Source organism: Magnolia sinica, chromosome 19, assembly GCF_029962835.1.
Source record: "Magnolia sinica isolate HGM2019 chromosome 19, MsV1, whole genome shotgun sequence".
Lineage (NCBI taxonomy): Eukaryota > Viridiplantae > Streptophyta > Magnoliopsida > Magnoliales > Magnoliaceae > Magnolia > Magnolia sinica.
In genome coordinates, this window is record NC_080591.1 from 37589053 (window position 1) to 37606459 (window position 17407).

The window sequence follows — 17407 nt, forward strand, 5'->3', positions numbered from 1 at the left end:
CTATCTTTAGTAAAAACTTGATGAAAGTAATAGGAATGACGCTAAGTCAAGAATCAGGCATGTCACATACTCCTCCTCTCGCCATTTGGAGAGTGCTGGGAAATTCAGTTGTAGCATCTCCTGAAAATGCATTCAAATAGACTACAAGTTCCCTCCTAGAAAAACAAGCAGTACCATTGGTCACTATTCAGAAGGTAATTCAATGTTGCCAGGCAAATTAATAGTCCATACTTGTCTGCAAGATGATATGCATTCCAACATGGGTGAAGAGTTCTGGCAGCTTCCTCCAAGCAGCTTCCTTTCTCCAATTGGACCATCCAATGAAGAGCCTGTTTTTGGTAAGGACGGAGTTCACACTGGAGAGTATTTGGTGGTTCCATTTCCTACATCATGGGAGAAGTCATAGAAAGTAATTCACATTCTATCTGCAGCACTAACCCAATAATCTGTTCTTTGTTTCTTTTCCTTTCTTTTTCTTTCTTTGCTTATTTTTTTCCATTTGTTCTTTTTCTTTTTTTGGCAACAAATCTTTTTGTTTGCGTAATTCAAGAAGCGAAAAACTACCTCATCATCTCAATACAAGAAGAACTCCAAACCTTAATCTACAAATATCCCAAATATAGAAAATAGAGCGTGTGAGAATACCTCAAGCTCAGAACCATCCGCAATACCCACAATGTTATCCAGGTCAGAATCTGAAATAGTCACCTCCTCATTGTCTGCTTCACTGACATCAAGAGATGACCTCCGGCATTTCTCTAAGGGTAATATTGGCATATGACCTCCAGAACTGTCCTGTTCAGTGGCATTACTGGCTATGATCCAGTATAAACAAAAATGAAACACAGGTCGACAAATTCATTTCTCATACCTTGGAATCCAAGGGCCTTTTCCTAGTATAAAGATCCTCCGGAGTATATTCTGCCTGATTGCAAATAAACAAAAACTTGATTGAGAAGCTATAAAAATGTTTTTTGAAGATTGACCAGTACAGTGTCCTAAACGGAGCACTAGAACACTCGATGACACAAAACTAGCACAAGGCTGTTATCACAATTATCCCTTACTAATTAATGCAAGAGCTGAAAGAAATTCCTAGTTCAGAGAAACAACTACTTTCATAGGCATTTCATGCTAAATCATAAACATTTTCTCATTATCACATAGCAAATCGAAATAAGAGTTGAATCATATCGTAATCATGAGATTTTTTATGATTTTCTTAAATTTTGAAAAAAAAAATTCTGCAAAATATAAATAAATAAATAAATAAATAAAAACAGAGAGAGAGAGAGAGAGTCATCAATCATCTATTTCCCATCAATATGCACCAAGTAATACCACCATACCATGATAGTGTTAGAGGACTCTTGTCTTTCCTTTATTTTTTGTTGTTCAAGAAATTTACCTTAAAAAACATACAAGAATCCTTTAAATAGTTTATGTTCTTTTTACCTATCTTAAGAGTAGAATCACATTGGAAAAGCAGCATTTGATCCTGTAGATCGGCAAAAAAAAAAAAAGATATTTTGATTTCTAACCATCATTACCAAAATACATATAGGTCAGCATAATTGCAACCATTACATTATGACCATAATGGATAATACACAATGGTTATGGTGGTGACCTTTATGCAATACGGGGCCATAGTGCCCAGTTTGAAAAAAAATAAAGGGCACGAAACGGGCTGATACGAATCCATATCGGAGTATATTCTGCCTGATTGATTGCAAATAAACAAAAAATTGATTTAGAAGCTATAAAAATGTTTTCTGAAGATTGACCAGTATAGTGTCCTAAATGGAGCACTAGAACACCCAAGGACACAAATCTAGCACAAGGCTGTTATCACAATTATCCCTTACTAATTACTGCAAGAGCTGAAAGAAATTCCTAGCTCAGAGAAACAACTACTTTCATAGGCATTTCATGCTAAATCATAAACACTTTCTCATTATCAATGTTGTCAAAATTATTATTATATAGAAAATCATAATAAGAGTTGAATCATATCATAAATCGTGAGATTTTTTATGATTTCTTAAAATTTTTAAAAAATAAATAAATAAATAAATCTGCAAAATATAAAATAAATAGAGAGAGAGAGAGAGTCATTGATCATCCATTTCCCATCAATATGCACCAAGTAATACCACCATACCATGATAGTGTTAGAGGATTCTCCTCTTTCCTTTATTTTTTGTTGTTCAAGAAATTTATCTTAAAAAACATACAAGAAACCTTTACTAGTTTATGTTCATTTTACCTATTTAAGAGTAGAATCAGCATTTGATCCTATGGATGGGCAAGAAAACATATTTTGATTTCTAACCACCATTACCAAAATACATATAGATCAACATAATTGCGACCATTAAAGGAAAAAAAAAAAATCCCAGATAAGTGCATAGATGAAATTCAAGACCAGTTACGTTACAACCGTAATGGATATTACACAATGGTTATGGTGGTAACCTTTACGCAATACGTGGCCATAGTGTCCAATTTGATGGAAAAGAAAAGCCTGAAACGGGCTTATACGAGTCCGTAACAAATGGATATGGGTTCAATACAAGGCCGATACGTTTTTTTTCCTTTAAAAAACAACCATTACAAGGCAATTACGGCCCACATCATAACAACTATAAGGCTAGCCGTTACGGCCACCGTTACCGTTATTGTATACTATATCAATTTGGTGCTTCAACCAATTAAGAAGTAAGAGATCATAAGAAAATGCGAAATGATATAACGTCGAAGAAAATATCCATCATGTAATCTCTTATAAAGAACATAATAAAGTAATTGACCTCTTCTAAACAATTCTTAAAGGCCCCACATAGAAGTGTTTGAAAAGTGTTTTTAAGACAAATATAAGCTACTCTTTAGACTAAACCCTAAGAAGTGTGCCTTCGTTGTGACTTCAGTAAAGTAATTAGGATTTATTTATAGTTAGCTATAGGGGCATGGAAGTCAACCCTTCTAAGATCAAGGCAATTTAGGAAATGCCTGCACCTAAAAATGTTAAAGAAGTTCGAAGTTTCCAAGCGATGGTGGATTGATTTCTATGAGGTTTAGCAGAAAATGAAAGCCAAGTAAAGCTTAAAATAGAGGAGAACAAGTATAATCTAAATCGTAAATCAGGATTTGAATCATAAATAGTCGGATTCAAATTGCAGAATTGTAGGATTCATCTAAAAAGGGATTCAAGGTGGGATTCCAATCATTTTGCTTAAGATTCGACTCGAATCCTAAATCGTGGGATTTTGACAACATTACTTACTATATATAAATAAGAACTCTAGTATTAGGTAATCAAATACTTTACACTTGATGATATTAGCGATAATATTGGTCGATATGCATTGCAGGTCAACAATACAAATATAGGGTGGAATATAAATATATATATATAGGGTAGAATACACACACACACACACTATATTGGTTGATATTATCAACAATATCATCAATATCTCGAGATGCACAACAAGATATTACCCACGTACCTTCATAGAAAAATGTAGAGTATCAATGGTAATGTCAATATTCACTTCAAAAAAAAATCATTGGTAATATCAACATTATCATTGATATCAATAGAACGTGTGTAATACCTACGAAGTTTGTAAGAAAATAAAAAATAAAAAATAAAAAAAAATCAGAAAATAGAAAGAAAAAAATTTGAATATTTTTTAGGCAATCTCTTCCTGGCCTATTGACTCCTCTTGAAATTTTTTTAATCAAATCTCAAATTTGAGGGAGAAATCACAATTCAAGGGTAGAAACAACACGAAACACCAAGGCGAGAAAAAAAATAAGAAACAATTTATTTAGACATTTTAGCATTGATTGTAATAGAAATCCATGTCTATCATTATTCTCATGCGTTGACATAAATTTGAGTCAAGAAAACAAATTTTGAGTGGTGGAAAATGGAGAAATCCTAATTTCTTCCATTTTCACCCCTTAAAATGAGCAGTAGTACTGTGGCCAACAGGTAGAGGCAGAGATAATGAATTTGAGCCACATTGTAACCAGTGTTCGAAATATCGGTATCATGTTACGTATAGCACATTTGGGATACAAATACGTATCAGTTATCGCATGGGATATATCGGTTGTATCGCGTAATGTATCGTTGTTGTTGGAAACATGGGGAAACATTGGAAATTGGTCGAATTTTTCAATGAAATTTCAGTGATTGTTAAAAAAGGCATCAATACACACTTACAAATCAAAACATTACAAAAAAAACAAGTGTACATAATAAGTTTTCTTTGTATGGGGTCCTAATCTATGGGTTGTCTAACTGAATTGATGCAAGTATATTCAAAGTTTACTCATATAATTTATAAATGTAAGAAGACATGTGGAAACACAAACAATACATTCAAAAGCAAAAGAAGAATTACTAGATCAGGTTACATACATATTTTATGTTTGGGCATAAAGATTGCAACCGATTTACGAGAAATTGGGAAATTTTTGATTTTTTTCAATTTTCCACAACTCAGTCATTCTCCTCTCCAAATCTCGAAATCGAAGCTCCCAATCCATGATTTTTCATGCAAAACATGAAAAATCATTGATTTGTAACAATTTGACACTGATTTAACATAATTACAGGGAAAAAAAAAAAAAAAGATCGGAAATAAAAAAAATGCTCACCGGATCAAACATGTGGGATATATCCCACTACTTCTGTGTTTCGTATTGCACAAGCGAGATACAAGATATATCGTGGGATATATCGGCCAATATCGTCGATATTTAAAACATCGATCGTAACTCAATGTGGGTTTGAGGCAAAAGTATATTTTTTGTTCTAGTTAGTTTTTTATGTACTTGTTGTGTTTCATTACTTGTATTGTATGACATTTGAACAATATGAACTCATTTTGAATATAATTGCATTGCTTTCGTCAGACAGTGCATCATTTAGTACCCTATAAAATATATTTGCTTTTTGTAATATTCTAAGTCCTAAGTGTGTAAATATGTGCCTGTTAACGTCTACCAAAGTAAACAAGTATAGTTTTGACGATATCAATACATGCCTCTATATTCCAAGTCATCGATACATGTAATGATAATGATACTCACTACTTGACACCCATAATACGATGATAAGATAGTTCTAAATTGCCAATTGTCTCCGCCCACAACCTCCAACCTCAGACTATTGGCATGAAAGCTATAGTAGCTCCGGACTCCCAAGCAAAGGCTGACAAACCTCCATCAGGACCAAGGTTAATTGGATTGCAAGTCACTCTAGCATGCGGAATGGAAGAGGGTACACAATACGCCAAATGGAGGGTATGTTCCTAGATAAGGACTACCTCTAATACATTGTGTGGTATGCCAAGGGGTCAAGTCTCCAAACTATTAATTATGCACAATATAGTTATATAGATAATTTGATACTTTAATTTATCAATGAAATAATGAATGATATTATTATAGATCCTACAAGCGTAGTATGCCCACTATTGCATAAATCAAATTATCAACCTCTAGAAGGTCTACAACTACATTGATTGGGGGTTTCTTGACTATATGTTGGGTAAGATCGGATGTGATAGCAAATGGATTCAGTGGATTCAAGAACGCATGTCCTCAGCAAGTTTCTCAGTTTTGGTTAACAGATCACCCAAAGGTTTTTTTTCTAAGCTTTAAGGGGATTTAAGGTAGGGGGATCTGCTTTCGCCATTTTTGTTCGTAGTGGTAGTAGAAGCCCTCAACAAAATGTTATCAAAGGGCCAAGAGGCAAGCCTCATTTCTGAATTCAGAGGTTTCACGAAAAGGGGTTAGGATATATCACTTACAATAAGCAAGTGATACAATTCTATTTTGTGATGTGGAGTTGTCAATGGTTGACAATCTAAGGAAAAATTTGGGGCGCTATGAGGAAGTCTCCTGTCTAAAGATAAATGTTAGTAAAAGCAAGATGCTAGGCATTGATTTATCCAATGAGGAAGTCCGGGAGTTCGCAAATGTCTTTGGTTGTAGACAGTGTTTGAAGTATCGGTATCGCTACAAGTTTCGTTGGCTAGGGATACAAAAACAATATCGATATCGCCGATAATATCGCTGATAACCATAAATGCAGGGAAACATGGAAAAACAGTGGAATTTTCAACGAAACTTCAGGAGATATTAAAATGTACATATTTGCATATTTAGAAATAAAAAACAATTGCAAAAAGAATGCATATATAACAAGTTTCCATTTAATGGGGCCTTAAAAGCATGCATTGTTGTAATAAATCAGTCCAACCATCCTATCCAACCTATTAAACCATCAAACCTTTCATCCAAACATCTATCAATATTGCAAAATATCAACAACACATGATATTTCACCAAGAAATCATCAAGAATTGGAAAGGAAACAAAAGATTGTGGTCTCAATATCGCGCATGTTGCGATATTGATAATATCGAGATATTATTAATATTATCAATGACAAATTAAACACTACATACAACCATGTGCCCATGAAAAAAAAAATTGAAATAAAAATTTTTCTAATAAATAAAATTCTGATGATATCAATACGTTGGCGATATTATTGAAATATTGTCGATACACTTATGATACAAGCATTACCTAGAATTTACATAGTCAAAAATACTGGCGATACATTGGCGATATTGATGCATTAGCAATACAAGCGACACCTAGAATTTACATAGTTGAAAATATTGACAATTACATTAGCAATATTGATACGTTGGCAATACTTAGCGATACATTGCAAATACCTAGAATTTTTGATACTACTAGTGTTATCAGTATCACTACCAGTGTTATCAGGATTGTTGAGGTAGATATAAAGATAATATCAGAGATATTTCAATAATATCGGAGATAATTCGAACATTGGTTATATCCACACCATCCATTCATTTTACGAGGTCATTTTATGGCATGGGCCCAAAAAATGGGGTAAATCCAGAGCTTACATGGACGACACCATGGAAAGCAGTGGGGGCAATGACACCCACCGTTGAAACCTTCCTAGGGCCCATCATGATGTTTATTTGCCATCCAATCTATTCATAAGGTCACACAGACCTGGATGAAGGGAAAACACAAATATGAGCTTGATCCAAAACTTTTGTGGCCGTTAAGAAGTTTTCAATGGTTGGCCTTCAATCCCCATTAGTTTCTGTGGTGTGGTCCACTTGAGCTTTGGATATGCCTGATTTTTGGGCCTGTGGCCTAAAATGATCTTGAAAAATGGATGGACGGTATGGATATAGCTCATACATCATGGTGGGACACACAAAACTTGCTAACATGAACACCACCTTTTGCTGGATTCGGGAGCGATACAGACACAGTAGATATCCAATTCCTCACTACAGCTTGTGATTTTGAGAGGGATTTCTCATACCCTTCCCAAGACAATGCACATTTTCCAAAGCATATAAAGGTAATACCTGTTGGAGGAAACAAACAGCATATGGGTTTAAACAATGGGATTTTCAAATTCAATACCAGCCAAACAGGCCCTTACGGCTCTTGTGTTTTAATGTTTGTTTGTTTCTGTTTTTCTGTCTTTTTTCTTTTGGTTGTTGCCCAATAGTATTCTTCATCTTTCAAAAAGAACTTAACCAAAATTTATGCTTTTTTTTTTATTATTATTTGACTATGAGATGGTGGATACTCATTGGACGAACAAAAATGAAATATCCAATTGTCTTATTTCAAGAAACAAATCTCAGCAAATCAGAGGTTAAGACTGTTCAATCAATCTGATTTTTGGACCATAACTTGGCAATTATTTCCATAATTTAGTCAGTTTACTTAATATACACCATGAGTACCATTTCTTAGTGCCTGTCCATCAATCATCATCAATAGCCAGAGTATCAAATATCTCCCATTTGCTAAAGTAGTTTCCAAATTCTTAGGAAAGGCTATGAAATTACTTTAAGGATATTTTCATGTTTTCACAATAAAACATTTTTATAATTTTAAAAGGAGCATGAAAAATAGAAGCAATCGGCTTTAAGATTGGTCTGTGTGTGTATGAGTTTGTGCGCATGTGTGTACAGATAGATACGAAAGAAATGATCTAGCATGATAAGTGTATGGAACATTCTAATTGCACGTGAACACATTGGCATCCGCATCACCTATTTAGAGTGTCCGTTAGGTCCAGTCCACTCTTTTTTCACTATTGTGCAAAAATCACAACAATCTGATGGTCTTAAACATCTGTGGGTGGACTTCAACTTCTACAAATGATCTCGTCCATCTATTTTTGCATGCCACTGATTAGACATTTTGATTACAATCGGTATGATTCTTTCAAGGATGCCTACAAAGAGTGAATTGCACCTAACGGACAGTCCAAATAGGCAAATAGGCTATATGGATGCTCACCAGTACACATGCAATTACGTGCATGGGAAGCTTTCCATACAGAGCAAACTAGATCATTTCCCTACAACAATCATATTAGAAAAACACCCTTGATACCCTAAATGGGCCAGGTTGGGCCGGCTTTTATCCACAGCCGGAGCCCTGCCCAATTAACAAACAGGCTTGAGTTTTGGGTCCAGGCCCACCCTAAGGCCTGATGTGCCAACTCAAGGCCGGCCCAAAGCACACCAAACCCAAGTGGACCAGCCCCAAAGCCCGACAGGCCAACCTGGACCATTGACAACCCTAATCATGAGAGAGAACCACGTGAGAGACTTAAACCCATTCTAAATGGCCAGTTCCCCTGCTTATCACAATTGAATCACCAACTGTCCATGAATACCTTGGTTCTTATACTTGAGATAACTCCGCCAAAACTTAACAGCTGAACTGAGCTCAATCCCATGAGGGACAGCCATAACAACTATCCCCCAGTTTCAAATACGTGAATATCTCCCGCATCAAGTCCATGATGTCATGGGTTTGAGTGCCCATTGTGGTGTGTGTGGGTGTGTGTGGGGTGTGAATACGTGTGTAAAAACTTTTTTTTTTAAAGTCCATGATGTGCACACCATGTAGAATACGCTGAACCGAGACTTAAACAACTCAATAAGTTAGCCAAGAAGCATATATAGGAAACTCAAGCGTAACACCATGCACAAAAACACTTTTTTTCCCGGAATGGCAAGCACGAAGAGACTTTTCAATTTACCATTTCAAGCAAATGAATGCCTCCTTGATGTTCACCGTAACTTTGTTTTGCCACATACGCTCATTTGAATTGACAACCTCAAGTTTGCAAAATAGTACAATCCACAAGAGAAAGGTTCTGGGTGTGTTACATACTATGTCCATCTAAGAATGTTGCAAAACAAAACAACCTAATTTGCTAGACTGTGACTAAACATGGAAATCCAAGCTATGAATAATAACAATTTGAATTACGTGCAACATCTGTCTTCGCTCCCTCCTTAAGACAAAAATGCAACATTGCAGATTACATTATTGCCTGGGATCAGAAACACAACAAATCACTATCATGACACAACAAATCATGATAGATGGCATTTTACCATTGTTTGTCATCTAGTGCAAAGCAAGGCCAGCAAGCAAAAAAGAAGCCAAACTGCAAAGCATTAGTTCTTTCTCATAGGTAAAGAATAATGTTTACTATATAGATCAAAAGATATAACAATATCTGTCAAGATGGTGGATATGAAGAACCAATATAAAGCAAAAGGCTATAGAATCTTCAGGAAGGTAAACCGGAAGAATAAAACACGCACCAAACAATCATAAGATGGTAACTCACTTTCTTAAAAGGGGTCAATCCAATCAATTTGAACAAGGTTGGAAGTGGATGAACAACTGAATCCTCAGTGAAATGACGGGCTGACTTCAGTGAAATCTGGTGGCAGGTATGGAACATAGAACTATTGATGTATACACTGTAGGATACATAAAACAAGGAATCAAGATAAAATCACCCATAAAATAAAAATAGCAAGATGCTGTGACATTCCAGAAATTGATGACTTTATGTTCTAGGACAAATGGCTTCTTTTCAAAATATTTACCTTAAGCATACCTGACAAGCAAAAGAATTGTGTCCATGATACTGAGGACATCCGGGCAGTATTTACAGTATCCCTCAAGTCGGACCTTCCTGGACTTTACTAGTGGCAAAAGGCAGCGGGCCCACTCATTTGGAATGCGGCCAATCTGTAAACAGATTTTTTTTTTTAAGTTCACAAACAGATTAAAATTCAGACAAAGGGGCAATTGATCAAAAGGAAACCTAACCTCAGCGTAGTGCATTAAATCATATGGTCCAATGCACTCAAATTGGGCATGTGGCATGACAATTCATGGTGAGGACAGATCATCTGGTGGGTCCCACCATGGAGTCGTGGATGGACAATTGTCTGCAAATTGCACGAATTGGCAATCCTCCCACCCAACCCATTCAATTCGATCACTGTTTTAAATATGAGAAGCCCAAGTGAGCTAACTTTGTTCTAGCTTAGAGGTGTCATGTAGATTTAAAGAGTTGGCAGCTCTTATGTCCATGCTATGCAAATTAAATATGTCATGCATGATGTGGCAATGCAAATCCAAGAGGTGTACGATAAGCAACCTATGCATCCTTAAGATATGACACCATTGTTAAACTGGAGTAGCTTAGAACAAGCTTGAATATCTTGTGTGTGTGCATGTGAGAAGGTCTCGAGTACAACCACTTGGACTGTAAGTTAAGATCCACCCAATGGATAACTTCCAATTGTTCATGTGTGCACAGCATCAAAGCAATCCACTGGGTTGGCCCCATAATAAGGACCACCTTGTGCAAAAATCTATCATGTCAACATATCTACTCCTTGATTGGACTAGACTTGTATTTTGCTATTTATCAATGTCAATGGTTGTACGTGGTTTTCATAGTCAAGCTCACCGGATGTGTAGTTAGGCTGATTTTTGCACTAGGTGATCCTCATAGTGAAGCCTGCCTATTGGAAGCGTTGATCTCGCATGAACTTAATAAGCTGGAACTTAATAAAATGCTCACATGCTGAGTGCACAAGCGCACATGCATGTGCAATGAAGCTCATGTACAAGCTACACATGTGCCAGCATAGCACAAGTACAAGATCCAATCCATCCATCAGGTTGATCCGACCTTGTACATGTTGGAAATCTGGTCCACTCAGCATGTGCACTCCAATATTGCAAACTCCAGTCAAGTTTCAGAGCCATACATTTGTTTTGCAAATTGTGGCTCGTCTACAGGTGGATCAACCTAATTCTTAGACTAGGGCATCAATTTAGTGTTGTTCTAATAAGTGGATCAGATATATGCATACATTTATATACATACATACGTCCAAATATATACTCACACACATATATACATACATATATATACTCATATATATGTGTATATACATATAAGTATATACATGCTTGGAGAGATATACAAAGTAATGGTCTCCTACAAGCAATGCTGCAGGAGACCATTCGTGCGAACAAAGGGCATGGCCCACCATGATGCCCCACCAAGTTGTGCATGCCCCACCATGACCAACAGGCGTGTCACCCACATTAGGCACAGGGCCTAAAAACCAAGCTGATTTGTGATTCAAGTAGCCACATCAAGGGAAAAAGATGGGGGGTGAATGCCCACTCTTGAACTTTTAAGGGACCCACCATAAGGTGCATGGGGCATCCACTCCAACCGTTACATGCATCGACCACTGTTAGGGCCCAAAAACCACACTGATCCACGATTCAAGTGGCCACACCAAGGGATAAGGTTGGGAGGGGAACACCCACCCTTGATTCGTTAGTGCCTCATCATGATGTGTATGTGAAATCCACTCAAGAGCGTTGCCCCCATTTTAGGCCCAGGGCTTAAAAGTCAAGCCCATCCAAGGTTCAAGTCAGCCATACCAAGGGAAACAGTTTGGATAGAGGAAATTCCTCTCTTCAATGTTCCCAATCACATGGTCCACCTGAATCACGGATGAGCCTGATTTTTGGGCCTTGGGCTTAACATGGGGTGACGCACAAGATGGTCAAAGTGGATTTCACATGCACATCACCATATGCCCATAAGAAGCAAGATTTCCTATAGTCCTAAGATGATCAGAGAAAACTAGAGTGATATTATGAGAAGCATATAAAAAATGACGAAACAATTTAGACAATTTGGTAGGTAGATGAATGAGATGAATGGCAGGTTATCTACCATAAAAGAATTTGATAGGGTTTGAGGAATAATTCTGGCCCTCAAGTAACCAGGCCCTAGGGAAAATATTGTTGAATATGCGGAGTCAAGGAATGATTCAAAAGTCAAGCAGAGAAGATACTAATTGTGGATACGAGTATGAGAGATACCAAGGGTACCAATAGCCTCATACCCTCAGCAAATACCACAAGCACACATGGCCCCTCACCATGATTATCCTGATTATGCTTAATTTCCTTGCACAGAATACCCAACAAAGCACATTGAGTTTGTAGTTGAAGATTGTGCTAGTGACCTTGATGCACATGCTGCCATTGATTGCTACAATCATCAGGAATTTACTTCTAGTGCTAGATGACTGACAAAGTCAAGCTACAATCTGTAAATATGAAACTTAAAGGGTTCGCATTGAATTGGACTTATGTTGAAGCTACATTGAGACATAGTGGACTTCCTCCCATTTCGACTTGGAAGGAAATGAAGGCCAGGCTGAAAAGACGATTCCTAGCCTCAAATTAAGAGAAGGTCATGTTACAAGGTTTTCTTCCATTGCGACTGAGAATTTACCTTGAAGAAGATACACAGAAATAATATAATCTAACAGTTTGACGCAAATCACTCAAGACAATGCAACGAGTTGCCTGATGCTGCAATCGATTAAAACTAAAGATCCAGTGGAAGATGGTAACCATAAAGCCGAATAGAATGGACGAGGCTTATCAGATTGCTCATCAAGCTCAGGCATACCATAGGAAGGAGGCCATCAAACACAAAACTGAGGGATATCAGACTATCAGGCATCTCATACTACTTTCAGTAGCATACCACCTTTAGCAACAGTACCACATTTGAAGAGAGACTGCGTACCACCAATGGTGATAACAAAAAGTCCTTGTTCACTCCAAGTCTTAAGGCAGCATGAGAACTAGGTGAGATATCGAAAAGAGAGTACCGCACTATTACATGTTTAAGTGCAGATATAAAGGACATGTCTCAGCTGTATGTCCTTCTAAATATTATAATGAGCCCATTGAGGAAGAAAATCCAGGGGATGAGGACGTAACCTTACTGATAGCGACAAGATCACATTGGAGGGACTGAATGAAGAACCTATGCATTTGTGGTTCATTGAGTTGAGGCAGATCCTAAGGAAGGAATAGAAGAAATTTGGCTGTGCACCAGTGTTTTCCATACACAGGTGTTTTGTGAAGGAAAGAATATCAAGACTATCATCGATAATGGCAGCAACATAAATATAATGTCATAGAGAATGGCCGCTCAATTGAAGTTCTGAACAGGAAAGTACCCCAGCATTTACGGTTTGCTTGGTTGAGTGATCAACCATAATGTTTGGTAACTTATTCATGGGGCCACACTACATATAATCCGTTTGGTGTGAAGTTCCTCCAATGTAGGTTTGTCATGTGTTGTTGGCATATCCGTGGTTGTATGATCGCCATGTGCAATATGGTGGGTTCACCAACACTTCCATGCCTATGCCAGAGAGGAAAGAGATAATCCTCAAGCCAACAAGGGAGAATATTCCATGGGAAGACTGAAGGAGATCGGAGAGTAAAGGAAAAATGTAAGGACCATCAAGGAACAGAAGAAAATGAATAAAAGGAAAGTGTCCCTGGATGTTATACATACCCAAGCACACAAGAGGAAGAGAATGCTTGAATCAGTCAAAGCAACACATGGGCAACTTGGGACGTCTAAATCAGCAAATTCCCTCAAGGCAACTAAGGGCATGCTATGGCTTCAGAGACCAACACCAACTTCAAGCTCACGGACGAGTTTCTCAAAGCCGGAGGCGATGCAATCAAAGTCCAGCCATCATCATCATAATAATCATCTAAGCCTTATCAAAGTCTATGTGTGAATTGTCTCCAAGGTGGGCCCATCTGTCCACACATGTAGCCAATCTCTTTAAGAATAGTTTTCATGCCCATGTGTGTGATATTTTATGCATAGTAGGGTTATGTCCTATTGTGTGGATTATGTTCGTGCATTTTAGGAAAGTCCAACTGGTGTACAATTTTAGGAAAGTCCAACTGTGGACAATTTGAGGAAAGTGGAGTTTGAGTCCCTTTATCTTTCTGCATGTAGGCTTTAAATTTGGGCATAGCCCATTCACATGTTTATGGTTTTGATGATATAAACTTTTCAATAAAACAGTGGTGGTAGACATTATTAACTTCATGGTAGCAGATTGAGAGGGTTATTGTTTGGTAGCAGTAAAGGGGAGGAAGAAAACTAGTATTGTTCTGAATCCTATGTATGAATCTAGTTTAATTTCTGGGTGTTCTTTGCTGAAGTTTTTGGTACATATTGATTTCTTTCAATCTAGTTGCATTATTGGCACACTGACACACGAGAACATGTAGCCTCCTGTGTGAAGAAGATTTGCAATGAAATAACGACTATGGATGCCAAGCTGAAGATTAGCAAATCCTAGATCCATAGAATCATCATTTGTGCATTGAGGCTAGAGTTTAATGGTTTCGTTGAAGTATTTCGTGAGCGAACAACATTGTTGGAGTTGGAAAATCTTCTAATAAATCAAGACCCATTGGCACGGTTGTAATTCAGGTCTGATCAGACAACATATTTGCTTCCACCATGGTGATTGCTAAAAGTAAATTTGGGAAAATTAACCAATTGTACAGAAAAACTTCAAGAAGTCATGCAGAGGCATCCAGAGTTGCTGGATAGAACAAGCACAAGGAGAGACTTGCAAAGAAGAGTGAAAGGCTCTTTTTCTCTGAAAAGGGAGGAAGGTTGACTTTGTTTTTCTAAAGGTATTCCCAGTTTCCTACCTCAAAGTGCAAGCTTCATCACCAACTCGGAGTATATAATATTTTGTAGAAATTGGTGCTTAAAATGCAACATCAAATGAGCTGGTAGAGGTACCATTTAGGTTGCATGAGCTGGCAACATAGGTATCCATGCTATACTGGTTAAACATGTCAAGCATGATATGGCAATGCAAATGCATGAGGTGCATCAATTAATGACTTTTTTCTTTTAGATATGATGCCTATATTTAATATATGCAGTTTACAAATGAGATTTAGCATCCTATATATACCGATGGTCATTAATAGATTTAGATGAATGACTGAGAGAAACTTTGGTTAAGGAATCGAAAGAGAGGGAGAGAGAGAGAGAATTCTCTAGACTTGAAAGGGCATCTCCAGCCTCCACTTCTTTGATTGCAACTCCACTTCTTTGATTGCAATTGCTATCCTACAAGAGAATTTCTGCATTCTCTTATGCTCTAGAGAGACCATGTTTAGACGTTCTCTCTTTGTGCAAAAGAATAGAATCTCTAAAGATGATAGTTAATTGCATAGACATTGTGGACACTCTTTTCGACCATCCATTTCGGTGGCCACCAATCAGATGATTAAGATCATCCAACTAGTAATAGTTCTCTAAATTAGCCAATCCACAGTGAAAGCTGCCCAATGGACCATTGTCCCAAGTGTCCAATTTGAGTGCATGACTAGATAGGTGAGATAAATTAAATCAAACAGATAAACAGTAATGTTAGAAACTCCAACCTCTCCTGACTCTTTCGTTGAGAACCGCACAATTTCCGAGGAAGCAGACACAGAGCGCCCTCGGCCTGGAAATTTAGGCGAATTCAAGCGGTTTTCAGAAGGGAACGAAAAGATCACTCCTTCACCGGCCTTGAGTCTCCTCCCCTTGCAAGTAGACAGTCCAGAGAGTTCAGAGCTTCCGACAAACCACCAATCACTGTTGATTGAACTCGAAGGCTTGCCCTCAGGTTCAAGAACTACGACTTCACCATTGCCGGGACTTTTGAAATCTAATGACCGGCTCCGGTTCCCATCTTTGGCGGTTTTCACAGGTGAATTTGAATTCGAACTTGGAATGGGAGTGAGGGAGGATCCAGATGAGATTTCAATGGAGGGATTCTTCTGGGGAGTGACACTTTCTCGTGTGGACATGTGAGGCATGTCAAAGATGATGTTGATCGCAGCGGTAACATCATTGTTCGCCTGGTGGAGAGCCCGGATTATGTCCATGTCCGAGAATTCTTGGCCGAGGACGGATCGGACGGACGAGATTAATTCATCTCTGACCTTGTTCCCCATCTGAGAACAAACCCTAACCCTAGAATTAATTCCAATGAGGGGAAGCAAGGGGAACGTCAGGACATCGGTATGGGGGCCGGTTGCTAGAATCCGCCGTGGCGCAGGTTGAGGAATGTTAGGAGGCGAAAAGGCGCCTACCTTGAATATGAGTCTGATTTGAAATGGGAAAGTTAGAAGGGCCTTCAGACCTTGCGTTTGATGCGCCGTAGTGCGTTGGACTGACAGTGATGCTAGAATGCGCGGGGGTGCGTGCGGTTGTGGATTTGGGGGGAGGGGAGGGGAGCGGAGAAGTAGAAACCTTGGAGCTGAGGGTTTTGAGATGTAGAGAGAGGACGACTGTCGCGCCTGTACGGAGCGAAAAAAGGCGGGAACACCTTATATCCGCCGCGTAACATTTCCCGCTCTCAATCTTTCTATAGAAGGCATGCTTTATTGGATCAGTAAACGTGCTTTTTCTTTTCGATTATATTATAATTCTGATAGATGGGCTCACGATTGGGTAATCTAGACCGCTAGCCTGTTGATTTTTCTCTTCTTAGCCGTCTATTTGCAAGCAAGTAATCTAGACGGCAATGTGTCGACGGTAGCAGTTTGATTTCATGCCTGTGAATAGACGGCTAATAAGAAAAATGTAACAACGGTACACATTCAACTGTACAATGGTTCCAAGGTCGGTGGCCAGGATGCCCACGTACAACCAGGGAGTAAGGCAATGAAGAGAGCGGATTAGGTGAGACCCCGGATCCACTGAGGTGGGTGGGACCCCGACTGTGGAGCTCAGTGATGTATGTGCCTTAAATCCACACCGTTCAACCATTTTCAAAGCTCATTTTAGTGCATGATCCAAAAATTGAAGCAAGCCCAAATCTTAGGTAGACCACACCACGGAAAACAGTCGTTATTGAATCCCCATCATTAAAACTTCGTAGAGTCCACTGAAATGTTTATTTGTCATCTTGCATGTCTATGAGGTCACAAAAATCTATAAGAAAGGACCCTACAAATATGATAAAATCACAAAGAAGTATAGAAAGAGACCACACAAATAACAAAGATGTATATAAAAAGTCCACACAAATATCATCTTGATGCAAAGCTT

General features: G+C 38.1%; 1 protein-coding gene across 4 annotated transcripts in view; it reads right to left on the bottom strand.

Annotated features, from left to right (window-relative positions):
• LOC131235703 (DNA repair protein RAD5A) overlaps positions 1 to 16669 on the bottom strand; it is a 49551-nt gene extending 32882 nt beyond the window's left edge. For 2 of the 4 annotated variants that reach the window (XM_058233005.1, XM_058233003.1), the window contains exons 1-7: positions 15751 to 16668; positions 10028 to 10161; positions 9752 to 9887; positions 872 to 925; positions 646 to 795; positions 232 to 383; positions 71 to 155 (exon numbers count right to left, since the gene is read on the bottom strand). In XM_058233005.1, coding sequence (XP_058088988.1) covers positions 71 to 155; positions 232 to 383; positions 646 to 795; positions 872 to 925; positions 9752 to 9887; positions 10028 to 10161; positions 15751 to 16308 — 1269 coding nt within the window. In that variant the 5' untranslated portion in view covers positions 16309 to 16668. Of the gene's footprint in view, positions 1 to 70; positions 156 to 231; positions 384 to 645; positions 796 to 871; positions 926 to 9751; positions 9888 to 10027; positions 10162 to 15750 lie in introns of all 4 variants that reach the window. The other 2 variants (XM_058233002.1, XM_058233004.1) reach the window with 2 other exon arrangements.
• Positions 16670 to 17407: the final 738 nt, after the last annotated feature.